Raw genomic sequence first — 16,959 nt, 5'->3', positions numbered from 1 at the left:
CTGGATGGAGTCACTGAAGCAGTTGGTGTGAGCTTAAGTGGACTCCATCCAGCCACCTCATCCTCTGCCGTCCCTTCTTCTTTTGCCATCTATTGTTCCCAGCATTAGGCTCTTCTCCAGGGACTCCTTCCTTCTCATTAGGTGGCCAAAGTATTTGAGTTTCATTTTCAGTATCTGGCCTTCTAAAGAGTAGTCAGGGTTGATCTCCTCCAGGACTGACTGGTTTGATCACCTTGCTGTACAAGGGCCTCGCAGGAGTCTCCGCCAGCACCACAATTCAAAGGCCTCAATTCTTCGGTATTCCTTACTTATTTCAATAATTGTTGAATTGAACTATGCCACAAGAGGGATACCTCTTAACCAATTTTGGTCACTCCTAATAAAGTTCTTGCCCAACTGAAGCAATTCAGATTAATTTAACAGAGTTCCCTTTTGTGTCCTAAATGGTAAGTTGGCCTGTATGAGCAAATGTCATGAGCTAGGTACCATAGTAGACTGATTAGTAAGTTTAGATAAATCTCTCATGAGCCAGACTGTGCAGGCTAAAGGCCTTTTCAACAGGGGTGCGGCAGCTTCAGGCTTGTGGGATATATTGCTTTTTGATGGAACCCTGATGTCTACAACCCAGAGGCAGATGTAAACTGAGTCATACCTCCAGGTAGTCTGTACGAAATGTAATCACATACATCTGTGCTGCCTCAGATCGGGTATTCTAGCATAAAACTGTAAAAGTGGCCAGCAAACTTGCACAAAGACTTGGTCAAAGGCCACCAACTCATACTCATAGGTGAGAAATACTCAAGCTATGAGAAAAGTGCTTAGAACAATGTCAGCCATTTGTTATTTGCCTTTTTTGTTGCTATTGTTAAATTACTGGCTGACAAAAGGATGCTTCTACATGTAGGGCTCTTGGGTTACCCATCAGAGTACATTGCACAGCTGCTCTGTCTTTCCTCTTTTAACGGATTTTTTTCAAAACAGATGAAAGAAAAAGTAGGAATACACAGAAAGGTTTATAAAAGTTGACAAGGCCAGTGCCTGAAGCCCCGATAAAATTCTATGAATGAGTGAAGGCAATTACAGGATAGGTATCTCATCTGGAAGCACCCAGAAATACCAGTGGAGAAGAGGTGACAGGAGGGAAGGATGAAAGGCAGATATGCGGAAAGAAGATCACATTGCATACTGGGGCTCAGGAAGAAAACTTCGGCAGACTCATAAATATCCTGAAATTTTGCATGTAATGGAAAAAAGATCATAATGGGCTACCCTGTGATCAGACCCATAGTGATAGGGAAAGAAATGCAGAAATAGAAGAATAGATTATTCAATAACACATTCAGTGTTTTGTGTGGAACCACACAAAGCACAATCCCCCTTTAAAAAATAGCATTTTTCCTTTTAACAGAAGCTTCTATTAAACCCATGTGCCACCCTTCTCTTTCATTAACGGGGCAAGTGTTGATATGGTCACTCATCACGTGAGTTATTTGCATGAAGAAAATGAAAGATGATCTAATTGTCTGGCATTGTCTGATGATTATCACTTTCAAAAGGCTTGGGGGTACTGTATTTAGTACCATGCCTTCTCTGCATGTACACTCAAGCATGACTGCTGGTGCTGAATAGACGTTTTGTTGATTCATAAAGAACCTTTGTACCTCACACAATTGACTAGCTGATAGTATGCGTAAATGTATAACTGGGTTTATAAATAATGAAGGTGGAAATGTGTGTGAATGAAAGCCCTGGAAAATTATAAAAGAGTGTGTGACGATTTTTTTATGCCTTGGTTGGTGATTAGAATTAGTCCTGCATTCAACTGCCAAGCTATGTTAGAATAAATTTCTAGTGCAGCTAACAGGCACTGAAAGATTGGAAGAACCCGGATGTCCTACCATTGTAAGAGTTGTATTACTTGTTTTTTGTATATGCTTCCAGATGTGGCTCTTTCAGCACTGTCATTTCCCCCCTACCCAAGCAAGTAAATAGGAAAACCCTTGCATGTTGTGTGTCTGTGAGCTGTTGTGTGTTAAGTATGGATGATCTTTCTCCCAGCCATGAAGATAACCTGGTTATAACAACCTAGCAAGAAGTTCAGTTATGATTCCTAATGGATCAGATCAAAAGCCTTTATGAGTGCACCAGCAGCCAGCCAGACACCCACAAATGGTAAGTGGGAACCAAGGTTAAGCCCACTGATGAGACAACCAGATGGGAGAAACAGAGAAAGTGGAGAAGAGGATCATGGTGTACACTCAGTGTGGATTTCTTCTTTCTTGGGCTTCTGTCAGGGATCCACAGGGGCAGAGGGAGCCCATTTCTAATTTCAATCTAAACAAGTCTGGATCCTTGCATAGGTACTGAAGAATATTATGTTTTGCGCTGTGGGCTTGATGGGAGGGCATGGATGGGGATAAGTCCAAGCAAGGCTCTTTTGCATCACTCCAGCCCAGAGCTAGACTGATCAGAGCTCCTAGTTATAGGGGCTGATAGTCAGAAGTAGCAATTGCCACTGCCTGCCTCCGTGGCACTGAAACCTGGTTCTGCAGTTATGCCTGTCTTGGTTCACATATATCTGGCATACGGGCAGCACTGTACCTCAAGGAGACCAAGTCATGGGGGCACCAACCTTGCAGAATGCCCCCCACCCCGGTATATGGAAGAGTCTAGCTTTGGCATGGGATGTGCCTCTTACAGAGGCATCTCTTTATCCAAGCCTTCCCTGAACCTTGTGCTACTCGGTATTTGCAGTTATCGTATTTTACTCTTTGATTCTGTAAACTGCTTTGAAGTAGCTTCAGATATGCTAAGTGGCACTTAAATAAGTAGGTATACCACATATCAGTTGTGGCCAACCAAAGTGGATGACATTTCAATGCCCCCTACTCAGACAAACTACTTTTGGAATGAGACCTGTTGCAGCATAAACAAGATACCAGTGGAGGGAAAAAACGGACTGTGGTCCCACTAGCAAGAATTTGATGATGGAAAGGGGAAGGCTCCCTATATAACCAAGAGGAAAAATAGCCGGAGTGCTCACTGAAGAGAAATTTGCCTGAACTGTTGCAGCAGAATAGAACTGAGCAGGGAGCCATTTTTTGTGCCTCTCAAGGCATGCCTAGTTTATTAAACATATTCTCTCAAAAGGAAGGTAACAAGAACACCAGCTCCCTAGTAACAATCCTAGAATGCTTCTGGAACTGACTCTGGGCAGGCCCACAACCCATATGTGGAAATATACACCAATGAAGGAAAATGCTGATATTTACCAAGATACATGAGCAAATGCCTCACACTAAATATCTAATGCCATCAACACTGACATTTACAGAGAAATCTCAAGGAAGTCAAAGTACCTTAAAAATTACCCAGTTTTCATCATTGATAGGTAAAAGCCAACATTTACCCAAAGGAGGCTATGCACAGAATCTATTCTGAATTTCAGAGATGGCTTTTGAAGAAACCAACCTGGACCTGGGCTCTTCTGAATGAATATTCAGTTAAAAGAAAAAACAAACAAGCCAGAACCCTTAAGGTGCCTCTCTAGTTGGATCTTGCCTTTTCATTCTGATATTTATCCTAGCATAGGCATACTTTTAAAGAAAAAAAGTAACTTCACTGACATTCCTTTTAGAAGTTGAACATGAACCAAGATTGCCCAGTTCCAAGTTTCAAAACAGACACTTTTTTAAAAAGCACAAATAAGGAAACACCATTTAAAGGACAGCATTGCACTTTGGAGCTGCAAAATGAGTATACCTACGGCTTCATAATCTGCTAGCTCCAGCCTAGCTTTGTTCTGCATGGTCCTCTTGCAAAGATAAATGGCTATAGAGAGAAAAATGACAAAACACACAGTTAAGGAAATGGTCATTGTTACAGGGAAAAACCACTCTGAAGGATTTACTATGTATATACTGTTCAGCCACAACAGGAGTAAATTTAGAGGCTAGGAATCATAACAACAAAGCCCAAGTGATCTATTTCTGAAGTGACTTTTACCATACATTTTTTAATAACCGTGTGACTGAAGCTGCTGCTTTAGGGACACTTAACGAACACAGACATTTGCTCAATATGATTCTGCCTTCCATACTGCTCGACTGCCAGGGGTGTATCTTTACAGACAGCATAACATGTAACCCACGTACTGCAGCAGGCAATTTTCACAACTCCAAAATCACCTTTTCAGTTTATTCAATCATGGGGCAAGGCTGGGGCTGGAGGTGGAAGGGAAATTATTTCTTTGGGGCTGGCCAGGCCCAGGTGTCTTGTTACATGCAAACCCAACTCAGGCAAATCTCAGAATATGTTGCATGGAGGAATGTTTGTGCTCTCATTCAGAGATACTTCTGTGGATACACTCTGGGGCTATGTATTTCCATTATGGAAAGAATATGCAGCAGGGAAATTGCTGGCCAGAGCAATGTTTACTGCCTGGATGGATCTTGTAAAACATAATTAAAAAGAAGCACATGCTCTTTGAAGATCTTGCTTCCTGGTCTGAACTAAAATCTCTCAGAACTGTAAAACACTCTAGATAAGCAGGTGGGTGGGAGTTGATATCAAATGATAACTTCTTTTTAAAAACTTGGACAAAATTTAGAATTAGTTGGTTGGGTAGCCGAATGAGAAAGGGGGGAATTATTTAGAGAAAAGAATTTCAACAGGTCCAGCTTGTCATGCAGCAGTTCTGCCCCTTTATTTTGCATCAGGCCACTATATTGGTAGGTGCATGTCACCAGGTCCAGAAGACAGAATATTACATAGAATGCTATACAAGTTTAAAGAGAAAAACATTCCATAACTCTCATATGCTAGCCTTTGGAATGCTGAGATATAGGGTCCTTTCCCCTAATTAAGCACACCTAGTATTTCACCCTTAGAAATGTTGTTCCCGAGCATCAAATATCAACTATCTTTTGGACCTCAACCAGGAAAGATGGAAACAAACTGATCATTCCATCACAAACCTGAGTAATTCTATTTCAGATATCTGATATAAGAAAATACATTTTGTTTTCTAAATGTGCATTTTGCAGTGCATGCCCCATCTAAATACAAACAGTGGACCTGGATTTTCATGAAGAAGGCTTAATTAAAATAACATATTTTATTCGTGTATTCTTTGTTTATTTATTCATTAACTAAGATCTCTGTGGAAAATATTTTTGCTGTACCCAGAACGGCCTTTGTACAATAGAGTGCTGTTTCCTGCAACTTCATGAATGAATCAATGTTGAGGTACAATAGGTCATGGGTCCTCAAACTAAGGCCCATGGGCTGGATCCGGCCTGCCATGCCCATTTAACTGGCCCACCCCACAGGTTTTGCACTCAGCGGGTGCACATGCAGGCTCATGTGGGCTCGTGGCTTACTCGCGAGGAGGTCATTTTGGACCTCGCTTGGAGAAACAATCTCCTCGTGAGCAAGTTGACGCCTTGCCCCGAGCGCCCCCCATCCCCGCCTCGCCTCACGTGCACGTGTGTGTGTGCGCCCCCCATCCCCACACCGGCCTGTTTTCCCCCACTACTGGCACCTGTCAACTAGCTCCCTTTAGAAAAAGTTTGAGGACCCCAGCTATAGGTAAATTAAAGTGCTATGTGGAAAGAGAATATGGCGGGGGCACTTTGTATAGCCTAGAATGAATATTTATCTTATTATCCAACAATAAAACATCTGTGGCTGTAGGTCCCTGATCTCCTTTGACGAATGTGCTTAGGGAATCTAATAGTCCATGTCAGAAACAAATCCTAAAACTTGGTCATTCATGCCCAAGCTGTGCACTAATGATCACAGTGTCCTTCCTCAGTTCCTGGCACAATTTGGTTCTTTGGTGCACAGAAGACTGAGATACTGATGTGTAATACTGTACTTCAGGTCCATAATGTATGCCTGTTCACTTCCAAGCCTAATTCAAAGTAGGGGTGCCTGCCTTTAAAACCTGAAAGGCTTGTGATCCAAACACCTGAAGGAAAATCTTTTACTACTTGCTTATGTCTTAAGTTCCACAGAGGAGCCAGTTCTCTGGACTCCTTTGCCAGGAGAAGCTTAATGTGCAGAAACGAGGCAGATGCTTTCTCTGTGGCCATCACTCTGGAACCCAACTGTTGCCAAAGCAGCTATCATTTCAGCACCAGATCAGAACGTACATATTTGCCCAGACAGTTTGAAGTGTGATGTTGGTTTGACCTTAGTTTGCTCTACTTTGTTAAACTCTCATTGGGTTTTACTGTGATGCTTTTACTGTAATGTTTTCATTAGATTATATGTGTGTGATGTTTTGGTTGTGTTTGTTTACCACTCTAGCATCTCAGGATGAAGGTCAGGTTAAAATATTTTCAATAAATAAATATTTTTTCAAATGAATACAGATATTTCACTTGAAAAAAGTTTAATCTTTACACTATTCGAGTAAAACATTTCAGTGGCAAGCACAAAATGAAAGCAAATTTAAAAGTGGAATCCTCTACATATCTACTCAGAAGTAAGCCCTAAGGATTTCAGTGAGGATTACTCCCAGGTAAGGAGTAAGTATAGGATAGAATTGCTGCCCAAATGGTGCTATACTAGGATACTCTCAAAATGTGAAGGCCCTTTTATCAGGCAGCTTCTGCCTCACAGTGGTTCTTAGCAACATTCAGAAATTCAGTTCTTCTTGGCTAAGAGAGTGATGGAAATGCCAATTTTCCTTTGGTGGCAGTTGGATATATGCCCTATTGTCCAGGCTTTATTCAGCCTGTAGCAGAATTGCAATGAGTCTGCACAACTGAGAGGCAGGCATTGATGCTAATTATGCATGACAGATTTTGTGAGTCAATGAAAATGAGCCCCAGGGGAAGCAAGACCCACCCCGCAGTCACATTTATTTCAGCTGCAGGCCTCAAACGAGCATAAACAATTGTCCTCACAACAAAAACCCAGTATTTAAATCCAGTTCTTTGCCAAACTTTATAGGATCTCTCCCATCATCACCCACAAATCCTTAACTACATATTTCTACAGATTCTGTTGGGAGCAGTCTTCAGCCGCAAACTTGCTGCACGATCCAAAGCAAGCACCATTCTGTGTCCCTCGCCTTCCATTCTTTAAGGTGGTTGTCTGAAGCTCTGCTCCAGTTAGTTGGGTAGTAAATATGGAAAGGGCCTTTTTGGTGCAGCTCCCTTCTCCGAGACTTTCCTCTGATGCCTGCTCTTTTACTGTTCATGTTAAGCCTTTCCTGTGTTTTTAAAGACTGACTGTCTTATTGAACTACCGCTACTCTTTTAATCTGGTTTCTACAGTTCTGTTGTTGGCATTCGTACTCTGAATTTACTTACAGTCATTTCATTCTCCATAAGCTGCACTGATTACTAACGAACAGATAGTCAGGACTGAAATGTTTCAGATAATATTAATATGATCCTGCAAGTCCTCATTGTGAAGCCCAACACCCAACTTGTGTCAGCTCAGGCAGGGAGACTGCTGGTGAGGGAGGTAAGTTTTTATAAAATATTTTATTTTACCCCCCCTTTTCACAGTCACATTTTTATAGTAATGTGTTTTATATTGTTTTAATAATTAATGTTTTATATAGTAGTTTTATATCTATTGTATTTTTACATACCTTGTAAGCCGTCCTGAGAGCTTGAAGTGATAGGATGGGGTATAAATATATGTAATAAGTGAACAGAATCTCTCCTTTCCTGGGCCCCAAGACCAGACACAAGCCACCCAAATTGGTGGACGGGAAGCCTGGAGAGAGCCAGAAGACTTTTGGGTACACGCTGCAGTATGGAGTATCAAGGTGAGCACAGCTGGTGCATACCACATACCGTGGCAGGCATAGCTGGGTGAGATGAACTCTGTTGCCTACTGAGGTTGTACACATCAGGTTGGCCCAAAATTCACAATAAATCATGGATGAATAACGTCTTATTCTGGGCTGATCTGCATTAGCGCCACAAAACAACCAACGTTCACCCAGCTGGGGGGAAGACCGGAGGAGGGAACCCATGTGAAGCGTTTGATTTCGGACTGCTGAAAAAAATATAACTGAGTGTGTGAAACTTGCTACTTAATGCTTATTATCTCAGTGGTTGGGGTCCTGGAACCCATGGAAAATGCCACTCCAATAACATCTGCTTACAGTAATCCGGAGAGGCCTTGCAAGAGATTCTGCTTCTACCATCAGTTGCAATATTATATAACAAGGTCTTCTCTGTGGTGGAGCTACCCTTGTAGAAACACCTCTCCAGAGGGGTTCACCAAGCCCAGCTTTCATGGCTTTTGGAAAAAAATGAAAAAGGCGTTTTATTTTCTTAGCTGGTGTTACTGTTGGTGATTTTCTTCTACAATCTGCTTAATGTGCTGGTATGCATCTCATGTAATTTCATGCAGTTATTGTATTTTAGTATCTGTTGATTTTTTTTTAAAACCGTGAGCTGCCCTGAGGTATTTATGGGGGGAAAACAACAAAATGTAATTGAAATAATAAAGGTACAATCCAGCCAATATGAAGCACTTAGGCAGCAATCTCATACATACTTACCTGGAAGTATGTTTCATTGAACTCTCTACAGACATGTATAGGAATACACTGTTACAAATTATATTTTTTCCATAAGTGTTAAGCACTTGTTTAAAGATATCTCATTGAAATGAATAGGGACTGGAAGTGTTTACTTGGTTGCATTATGTTCTAAATTTAAAAAAGAAATGAAGAGCAGCAGTATTACTTGTTTATGAGTTAGGCAAAGCAGGAGCAAATTACCATTAGTTTTCTTATTGACAAGGTCAACTTAATAATGGCTAAATAAGAGATTATTAAAGGATGACCATTATATGACAGCTGCAATTATGGGCCTTCCATTCTATCCGTGACTGCAGATCCCAAACTCATGTGTATAAATGCTGCCTGGTGAGGGGGAAAATGACTTCTTGCATGTGGTCATAAATTGCTTTTGGTCACCCTGTGGAAGAAACACTTCCAAAAGCCCTCATTTTATGAGTACAGGTATATTCATTTCCTTTGCCACAGTCTAGGCTGAATGGAACAATTGATTTTATCATTTCAGTGTAAGAGCAGGAGAGCTGTGGAATAGACAGCAATAATGCATAGAGACAGCGAAAGATAACAGTGCTGACATACTCCCTTTAAGCATCCATACTCAGCTCTTCAGACATTTTAATACAGACTACTCTGCTTTATTAGCTCATAAACCACTGTTATTTCTTCCCCAACGGCAGGGACCAGTTTCTAATATAAACTTATCACTGCTCCTTGGGTGTCTGTGTACTATGCATCAATGAAATGCCATTTTCATCTAATATCATTAAAGGATTGCTTATTTTGGATAGATAACAGCTTATTGATCAACCAGACATATAGTAGTAGCCAGGCTATATTCTTTATTGTACAGCAGACCAAATTCATTCACAGATCAAAGCCTGACCTTTGCACAGAAGTAATATACACACTGTTAAATGGATTATGCAGGCTTTATGGTGAGGGGCCACATCCATAACTACTGCTTTAGACAAATGTAACTGCAGCCCAATCGACCCTGGTCTTTATTAGGCTTCTTTCTACTTTGCTGGTTTTAGACAGTTCTGTGCTGCTGAAATGATTGTGCTGGTCACTGAAATAATTGTGCTGTTCAATTTTCACAGTGTGCTGTGCACTAAGGTTCTTTTTGCACAATTCGGTACAAAATGAATGCAGCGGGTGGACTAAATGTGCCATCTGCCTAGGTGTTCCTGTGAGAACGCCTTCATATAACATAGACGTCACATGTGAGACTGAGGACCTGTCAAAATGCAGCATTCCCAAGTGGGTGCAGCGAGTTTACCTGTGCATATCTAAGTTGTATGTTTGTAGGCTTTAGGCTTTGTTCTGAGCTGTGTGTAAATGCATGGAGATCAAAAGGGAGGGCCAGCAAGCAGGGCTGATGCGCAAGGTCTTGCTCTGCCTGCAGTGAGAGAGAAGATGCTCTGGCACACTCCTCCTTACCTTCACCTTTGCCACTGCTACCACAATGGCTCCATGCAGTCATGCCACTGGAAGATGTGGCTGCAGGGCTCCTGTGGGAGCTCTTGCAAGACCACCTGTGGGTCCCATGAAACCTCTCCAGGTTGCCCTGGGAGGACTTGCAGACGTCTTGGGAGACCTGGGTGAGATTTCACAAGACAGCAACACAGCTGCTTCTTCCCTGTGTGGGGAACAAGGGAAGGAGAATGGCCAGCTATTTTTGGGAGTTCTCCAGCTATTCTGTCACTGTGGCAAATGCTGTGGTGGTAGAGAGGCTGGTGGGCTCTCCAGAGCACTCAGCAGAAGCTGCAGTGGTGGGATCTCCTGGTGCAAAAGTGGAGTGAAGCAGTATAATTCACCATTCCTCTTGCTTGGACACTTCACCCTGCTTCATGGGTGAACTGGTCTTAGTAAGTGTGGTCCCCCCATCGCCATTCCCCATGTCCACACTGTCATTCCATGTAAAATTATTGTGTGCTACCTCTAAGCAAACAGACAACTAAATTGTGTTCAGAATAGCACTTATCACTAGCAAGGATGAGTGCTAACTTAAAAAGTGATTGGAAAAAAGTGTTTGAATGCAATGATGAACAGAGTGGCTTGGTTCACACAACACAATGGTGGCTTCTAAGCCAGAGGTGGCTTGTTGTGTTGTCTGCACTCAGCCAGAGTGATGATTGCGTGAGCCCAGTCAGTGTTAAACACTGCATAGCCATGCCGAGTGTCCCTGCAAATGCTGGAAACGACACTCTCATGTGCCCGATCCTCCTACGCTGGGGCTCCAGCTCCATAATTACACCAAGTGAACATAAATCTACCAACCGGTGTTCTCTGTTTGGAAGACACGGTTATAGGTGGCTAACTGTGAGTCTTGAAAAAGCTAAAGTCAATGTAATCATTGATCCAGCAGCAACGCCCTACTTTGTCTCATGCTTGCTGATAGACGTATCATTCCCCTGCTCGAGGAGATGCTGCATTGCACCCATTCCAAAGGGAAGCTCTATTCCATTTGCACAATTCTGTCTCTGAGAAGGGAAAACATGTACAGCCTAAACTATTCATAATCATCTAATGATAAGATACAACAGAAGGTCATATAATAGATAAGGATACCATTCTCAGATGAATCATCAAACAAACTTTTAAGATTATTCATAACATTTAAAATGACACCATTCAAAATTCTCACCATAGTCTGTGTTTTCAGGTTCCCAACAATTTGAAGGCCAAAAGTATGGAGCCTGAAAAACAGAATTATAGTTTATCACTATGAGGTAAGTGTCCAAGAATTTAACATACACATGAATACTATTCTGATGGCCAGAAACTTGAGTTCAGTGGAAATTCAGAGCTCTGTTAGGCTGCTCAGATCCAGCCGACATATGGTTTAAACAGACGGTGTGTGCAGGTTGGCACCCTATCAGTAATCAGTATCATCAATGAAAATGATAATGGATTGGCCATAAGCATAATAAAAATAATCATGCACTTTCTGCTGATATGTAGGAAACTGAAAACCTGATAGGCTTTCAGGATCATTAACCTTGGAGGGATAATTTTTATTCTTTTTATCACTTCATTTTTACATAAAATGAGCTACTACGATTCTTTTGAAAAAGGCAACAACTTCCAGAGGTGCTCTATTACAAAGGCAGGAATGGAGAACGGTTCTCCCCATTCAACATTTTGTGGCAAGAGTCACCTCTCATGGTAGAGGATCATCTCACACTTGGGCATTAATGGGTACCATATTACTATTATCACCTCCACCATCACTGCCCCATTCAACCATATGAGGGAGGGAGGGAGGAGAATGGTGTAGCCATTCCAGAAGGAAGACTGTGATGACTTATAAGGCCAAGCATAGGAGAAGAGAATGTGAGCATTTTTTCAGCTGTGTGTGTGCTAAACCTAGCAAGCACAACTTTTTGCTATACCACATTTTGTCACTGTCAAGCATCAATGAGTGTGGCAATACAACTACTGGGTGGAATGTGTAGGAAAAGGACAATAAACAAAAGATGGCAAAGGGTGTAAGACAGTAGTAGAACACATGCACTGCATAGGGATTATCCACAGTTTGACCACCACCAACACCAGTAAAAAAGACATCTCAATCAAATTATGGAAATCAAAATAAAGCACTTCACTGGAATTTCAGATGGTACCCAAATGGCCACAAAAGATACATGGATCTGTTAATGTCAACAACAATGGTTGTTTAGAATAAAACACAAACATTTCTATGCTGGTGTCAAAAAATGGAGTAGATATTTACTAGAATTTTGTTCCTATTCTCATTTCATATGAGCATGTTCTCTTTGCATCGCTAAATATGAACAGGAACACAACAACTGGAAAGTTTGTGCAGTTTCCCTAACTTCTCTTCATACCTGAAAGTGTATGCTTGTGTGTGTGTACTTTAGAATATGTACAATTGTGCAAGTATCACTTGCCCTCCCTCCACATGTGTTAACCAATGGGAGGAAATGTACTGTTTCAATCAGGAAAAACACTTTTTAAAATGCACATTTTCCCAATCAAAATGGTACAATTTTCCTGATAGGGAAAAAAGGGGCACTGACATTAAGGAACTGATCTTTGAAGAGGAGTTCAGAGAACTCCAACAATTTTGAACACTGCATGTTCCCCTATTCCTAAACTGAAGGAGTTTGGCCAGGATTTAGAAGTATTATGGCATGTGAAGGGGTAGCCTCTATTCTAGGTTTCTTTCTCTAGACAAAGAGAAAGCTGGCCCATTCTGTATATCCATTATACAAACGTCTTACCTGAAAACGATAAAAAGTCCCATCATCCTTCAACGTAAGTACATGATCTGAGATTGGAAAAATGTATCCCTGTGCTGCAATAAGACTTCCCATGTGTATTGCTTCAGCTGTAAATGAAACAAATTGTCCATCAAACAATTATGCATCACAGCAGCCATGGTCGACTTTGAAGGTTGGGTGGCAAGATCTTGCTGGGTAAGGAGAGAATCAGCAGTGGTGTGGTTACTGGTAGCCCCAGAAAACAGTTGCGAAGACATTGCGCTCCTGCAGCAACCAGTTCCAGTGATGGTAGAAAGGATGCCTCACTCGTTATTCCTCTGCTTCAAGCCTGATGTTACCAATGGAGTAACAGTTATTTTTATTTAATTAGTTGCTAAAAATGTATACGCTGCCTCTCTTAACTGCTGCTCCCAGGAGCCCCCCGCAACCCTCCCCAAGCAATGAATACAGAATTTGAAAGATGCTAAGATCATGATAATGCAAGCTATAGCAGGATTAAAACTAAGATGTTGGCAAACTTTGTAAACAACTGAGATTGTTTACAGATACTTTATATCCAAGGGGATACATAAAGACAGAGGATCCATAACGACTTTCATAATATTCACATGCTTTATACCCTAGAACAGCTTTTCCTGATCGGGTCCCTTCTGAAGTTTTGGACTGCATCTCCTGGCATTCCTGACCACTGGCTGGGGTTAATGGACGCTGAGGTCCAAAACTCCTGGAGGGCATCCAAAACTCCTGGATTTCTAGAGCCCTAGAAATCTCCTAGCAAGCCAGATTACTTCAGTTGTTCAACAAGGAAGTCCAGACACTGAGTCCAGCAGAGCAGGTAGCAGTGACAATCTCACTGACACAGTGGATGATTTCAACATGATTTGGTCTGCATATGAATTGGGAGGCTCCAGGTTTTGAGGGTCCTTGTGCAGAGAAGCATCAGTGGGCTGCCTCCTTTAGTGAGTCTGTTTTCTCACCCAACTGTCACCAGTTTGCATTGCTCCTCCTTTTTTTTGCCACTGCTACCACCTGCTTGCTTGAGTGGCAAAGAACCAGTGGGCAAGCAGGCAGTGGTATCTACTACACTTTCTCCTCCCCACCACTGTTGCCTAGGCCAGAGTGGGAGGCAAATGAGCGATATGACGAGCAAGTCAAAGGAGCACCTGTCAGTGCATCTCTGCTGAGATGTGGGGCTTCAGGTCCCCAAATGTGTCCACCCCTGGCACTAGCCCCATGATGGCCCATAAGCATGGACCTTCACAGTTATGGTGTCCAGGTGTGGAAAGACCTCCCTGGAGAGGTCCACTTGGTGCCTTCATTGTGCTTCTGCCACTGCCAGGCAGACCTTCCTATTTTCCCAGGCATTTTAGTCTTTCACTTTCTGTGGTCTGAGATCTGCTACTGGGTTTTAAATTTTAGCATCACTGCTAAGTTATACTTCTATTTTATATTGAAATTTTAAATGCTATACTTTATTTTACATTGTAGTTTATAGTTTTCATAGCTGTTAAAATAGTTTTGGTTATAGAAATGTGATAAACAAATGACTCATTTGATAAATAAACAATTTTTCCAGCTGTGCATGTATGTGAGCTTTCCCCTCAAAAATATGTGGGCATTGTGGATGGCCAGCTATATGTACCCAACTTACATACAAATTTGAAGTCAAATTTCAGTTTTCTCAGGAATGGAACTCATTTGTACCCTGGGGATTGCCTGTATATCTAAAATGTCTCTGCATTTGTTTGCAAACCCAGAATACGGGACACTTCTGCTGGCTGTAGGATAGGCAACTTTAGGCAAATATTCTGAGGCCATAAAATATAAGTAACTTACCTTAGCTTGTATAATCAACACAACTCAAGTTTTCAGCCTCAACACAAGAGCTGACCAAAAAAATAGATGTGTGGTCAATATCTCCGTTTCCTTCTTAGGTTTCTCACCAGTTAAAGTGTGACAGAGAGAACCCCAGAAGAGAAGGAGAGAAGGAATATTCTTTTAGGGTTGCCTAGCATTTCAAGACCTATTTCACCCTGCAGTCATTTCCCCCAAATCTTTCTCAGCAGCAACATTCCCAGAATCTCGAATCAAAGCACAAAATCCAAGTGAATTTGATAACTTAAGAAATTATGGCACAAAGCCCCTGGATAAGTTCACAGCATTCAATAAACACATCACCTGGGTCTTCAATACTGAGATTCTTCATAAGCCATTGCACTATGTCAGCCCCTGAAAGAGAGAGAGAGAGAGAAGAGAAGCATAATAAAAACGGTACATTTTCAGCTTTAGTGGCTTCTAAAATGTGAGGTTGCTATAAGTTCTGCCCGTCCAGCTGAGCCATCTCTTAGTATAGGCCCTGATCTCCACTCAAGCAGAATATCGTCTGTCTCTCAAGCCCCTTTGCCTCAAACCCTCCTATTTGTTTACCTGAGAAAAGCTGTAACTTCAGAGGAAATAACAGCTTTGGATACTACTTGCTGTAGACAGCGAAGGGTGCTTTCAGAGCCTCCCAGAAAGGCCATTTGAATGGCCACTGATACTTAACTGGACAGGCAACTGACTTGTTCAAGGCCATAAGAGTGAGTATAAGGAGTTTTCTACTTCCCTGTATCACAGATTTGAGTTCTGAGTGCTACACACAAACATTTCCTTTTCTGCTATGTAACCTCTATGTGGCACTGTGGTGGGAGAACAGCATAATTACACAAGTGGAAATAGCATTTTCTTTCACTTCCTTTAAAAAATACCACATTTTCCCCTGGTCTAGAAATACCCAAACATTCTGTTCAATATCACGAGTGAAAATGGATGGTGACATCATTGTCAAAAAGGCCCATAAATAAGCACAAGTAGGAAATGATGAGTGTTCAATAAATGCCTTCTGCAGAAAAGCTCAAAGGTAGAGGTGAACTCCTGTACACCAAACCCAACTACCTTTTATTTTTTAAAAGTGCACAGTGAATGTTGTGCTCTCATCTGCCAGTCTTCCTGCCTAACCACTGTGAGTTTCTCCAGCAAAATGAAGCAATACATCCTGTTGTATCTTTGTGCTTCCATAGAAAATGGATTGTACCACTTATGATTTGGGAAAGCAATCAAAGAATGTATTTACAAAGAAAGCAGTAAACAAACAAACACACACACACTATGACTCTTTTCTGTATTTCAAAACAGTTTGATAAAGCTTTGACAAAAATAGTTACAGAAGCATCTCCCCCTTCCCGTCACATATGTTGCTTTTTTAAGCCAAAAACAAAGGATTCCTGGGAGCTCCGAAGAACTGAAAGCGGAAGATTTTTTTAGAGGCTCCGGAGCTTTCCTCAAAGCTGACACATTTATCTGTCTACTGACTTTGCCAGACCATTAATTATCACCTGCCAAAAAAGATTACTCGCCCCCAGGATAATGACAAGCTTTTCCTTCCCCTGTTAATTACTGTCACTGCTAATACTCATGTGTCTGATCAGCACTCATCAAGAAGACAGGCATATCCTTGCATCTCCCCACCCTCCAGACGCCATTAATCCAACGAAGTCTGACAGGAAGAGAAGAGGGTCTAGACTGGGTGCATCATATGGTGCTGCTTCATTCAGGGACAGGTTTCTAAACCTGCAGAATAAGCACACTTTCTGCAAACTGCCAGGGCTTGACTAATTACCCAGTTCCCGTGGGCACTTATGCAAGATAGAATTCTTCAGAGAGCATCAACCTCTGGTCTTCCTTCATGAAGGAAAGCAGGGCATATACTTAACTAACTTAATCTCTATCGCTTAACAAGCAGGGTAAATTTTCCCCTGGAGGATATCCTATTTGCCATGATCCACTCTAGAATCAGTGCTTTCTTTCCCTACTAAGCACGCTCTTGGACATCCTAAACTATGCAGGAAAACAACAGAAAGCAGTGCATTAGTCTTACTGGTCTGCTTCCAAGGTATCCACCAAGGGGGTGGGTATTGAGGGAGTCTTGCCCAGGGAGCATCCAACACCTGCAGAAGAACACAAGAAGAGCCCTGCTGGATCTGTCCAGGGGTCCTTCTAGTCCAGTACTCTGCCACACAGGAAACAACCGCTGCCCACAAAATCTCACAAGCAGGGGATGAGTGCAGCACCCTCTCCTGTCCAAGTCCCCCACAATTAGTGTACACAGGCAGACTGCTA

The 16,959-nt window shown here is 41.9% G+C and overlaps 1 protein-coding gene across 7 annotated transcripts in view; it reads right to left on the bottom strand.

Moving 5' to 3' along the window:
- RGS6 (regulator of G protein signaling 6) overlaps positions 1-16,959 on the bottom strand; it is a 257,675-nt gene that overhangs the window by 58,685 nt on the left and 182,031 nt on the right. For 6 of the 7 annotated variants that reach the window (XR_006415338.1, XR_006415339.1, XM_044436436.1 and 3 more), the window contains exons 4-7: positions 14,980-15,030; positions 12,802-12,908; positions 11,202-11,253; positions 3,767-3,831 (exon numbers count right to left, since the gene is read on the bottom strand). Coding sequence is in view for 5 of the 7 variants with exons in the window: in XM_044436436.1 (XP_044292371.1) it covers positions 3,767-3,831; positions 11,202-11,253; positions 12,802-12,908; positions 14,980-15,030 (275 nt within the window). In the remaining 2 variants the exon portion in view is untranslated. Of the gene's footprint in view, positions 1-3,766; positions 3,832-8,131; positions 8,268-11,201; positions 11,254-12,801; positions 12,909-14,979; positions 15,031-16,959 lie in introns of those variants that run through there. The other variant, XM_044436438.1, reaches the window with a different exon arrangement.

This window comes from Varanus komodoensis, unplaced genomic scaffold (genome assembly GCF_004798865.1).
Source record: "Varanus komodoensis strain SLA01 unplaced genomic scaffold, ASM479886v1 scaffold3, whole genome shotgun sequence".
Taxonomy (NCBI): domain Eukaryota; kingdom Metazoa; phylum Chordata; class Lepidosauria; order Squamata; family Varanidae; genus Varanus; species Varanus komodoensis.
The sequence above is the reverse complement of the archived record's forward strand: the minus strand, read 5'-3'. Positions and strand labels throughout refer to the sequence as shown.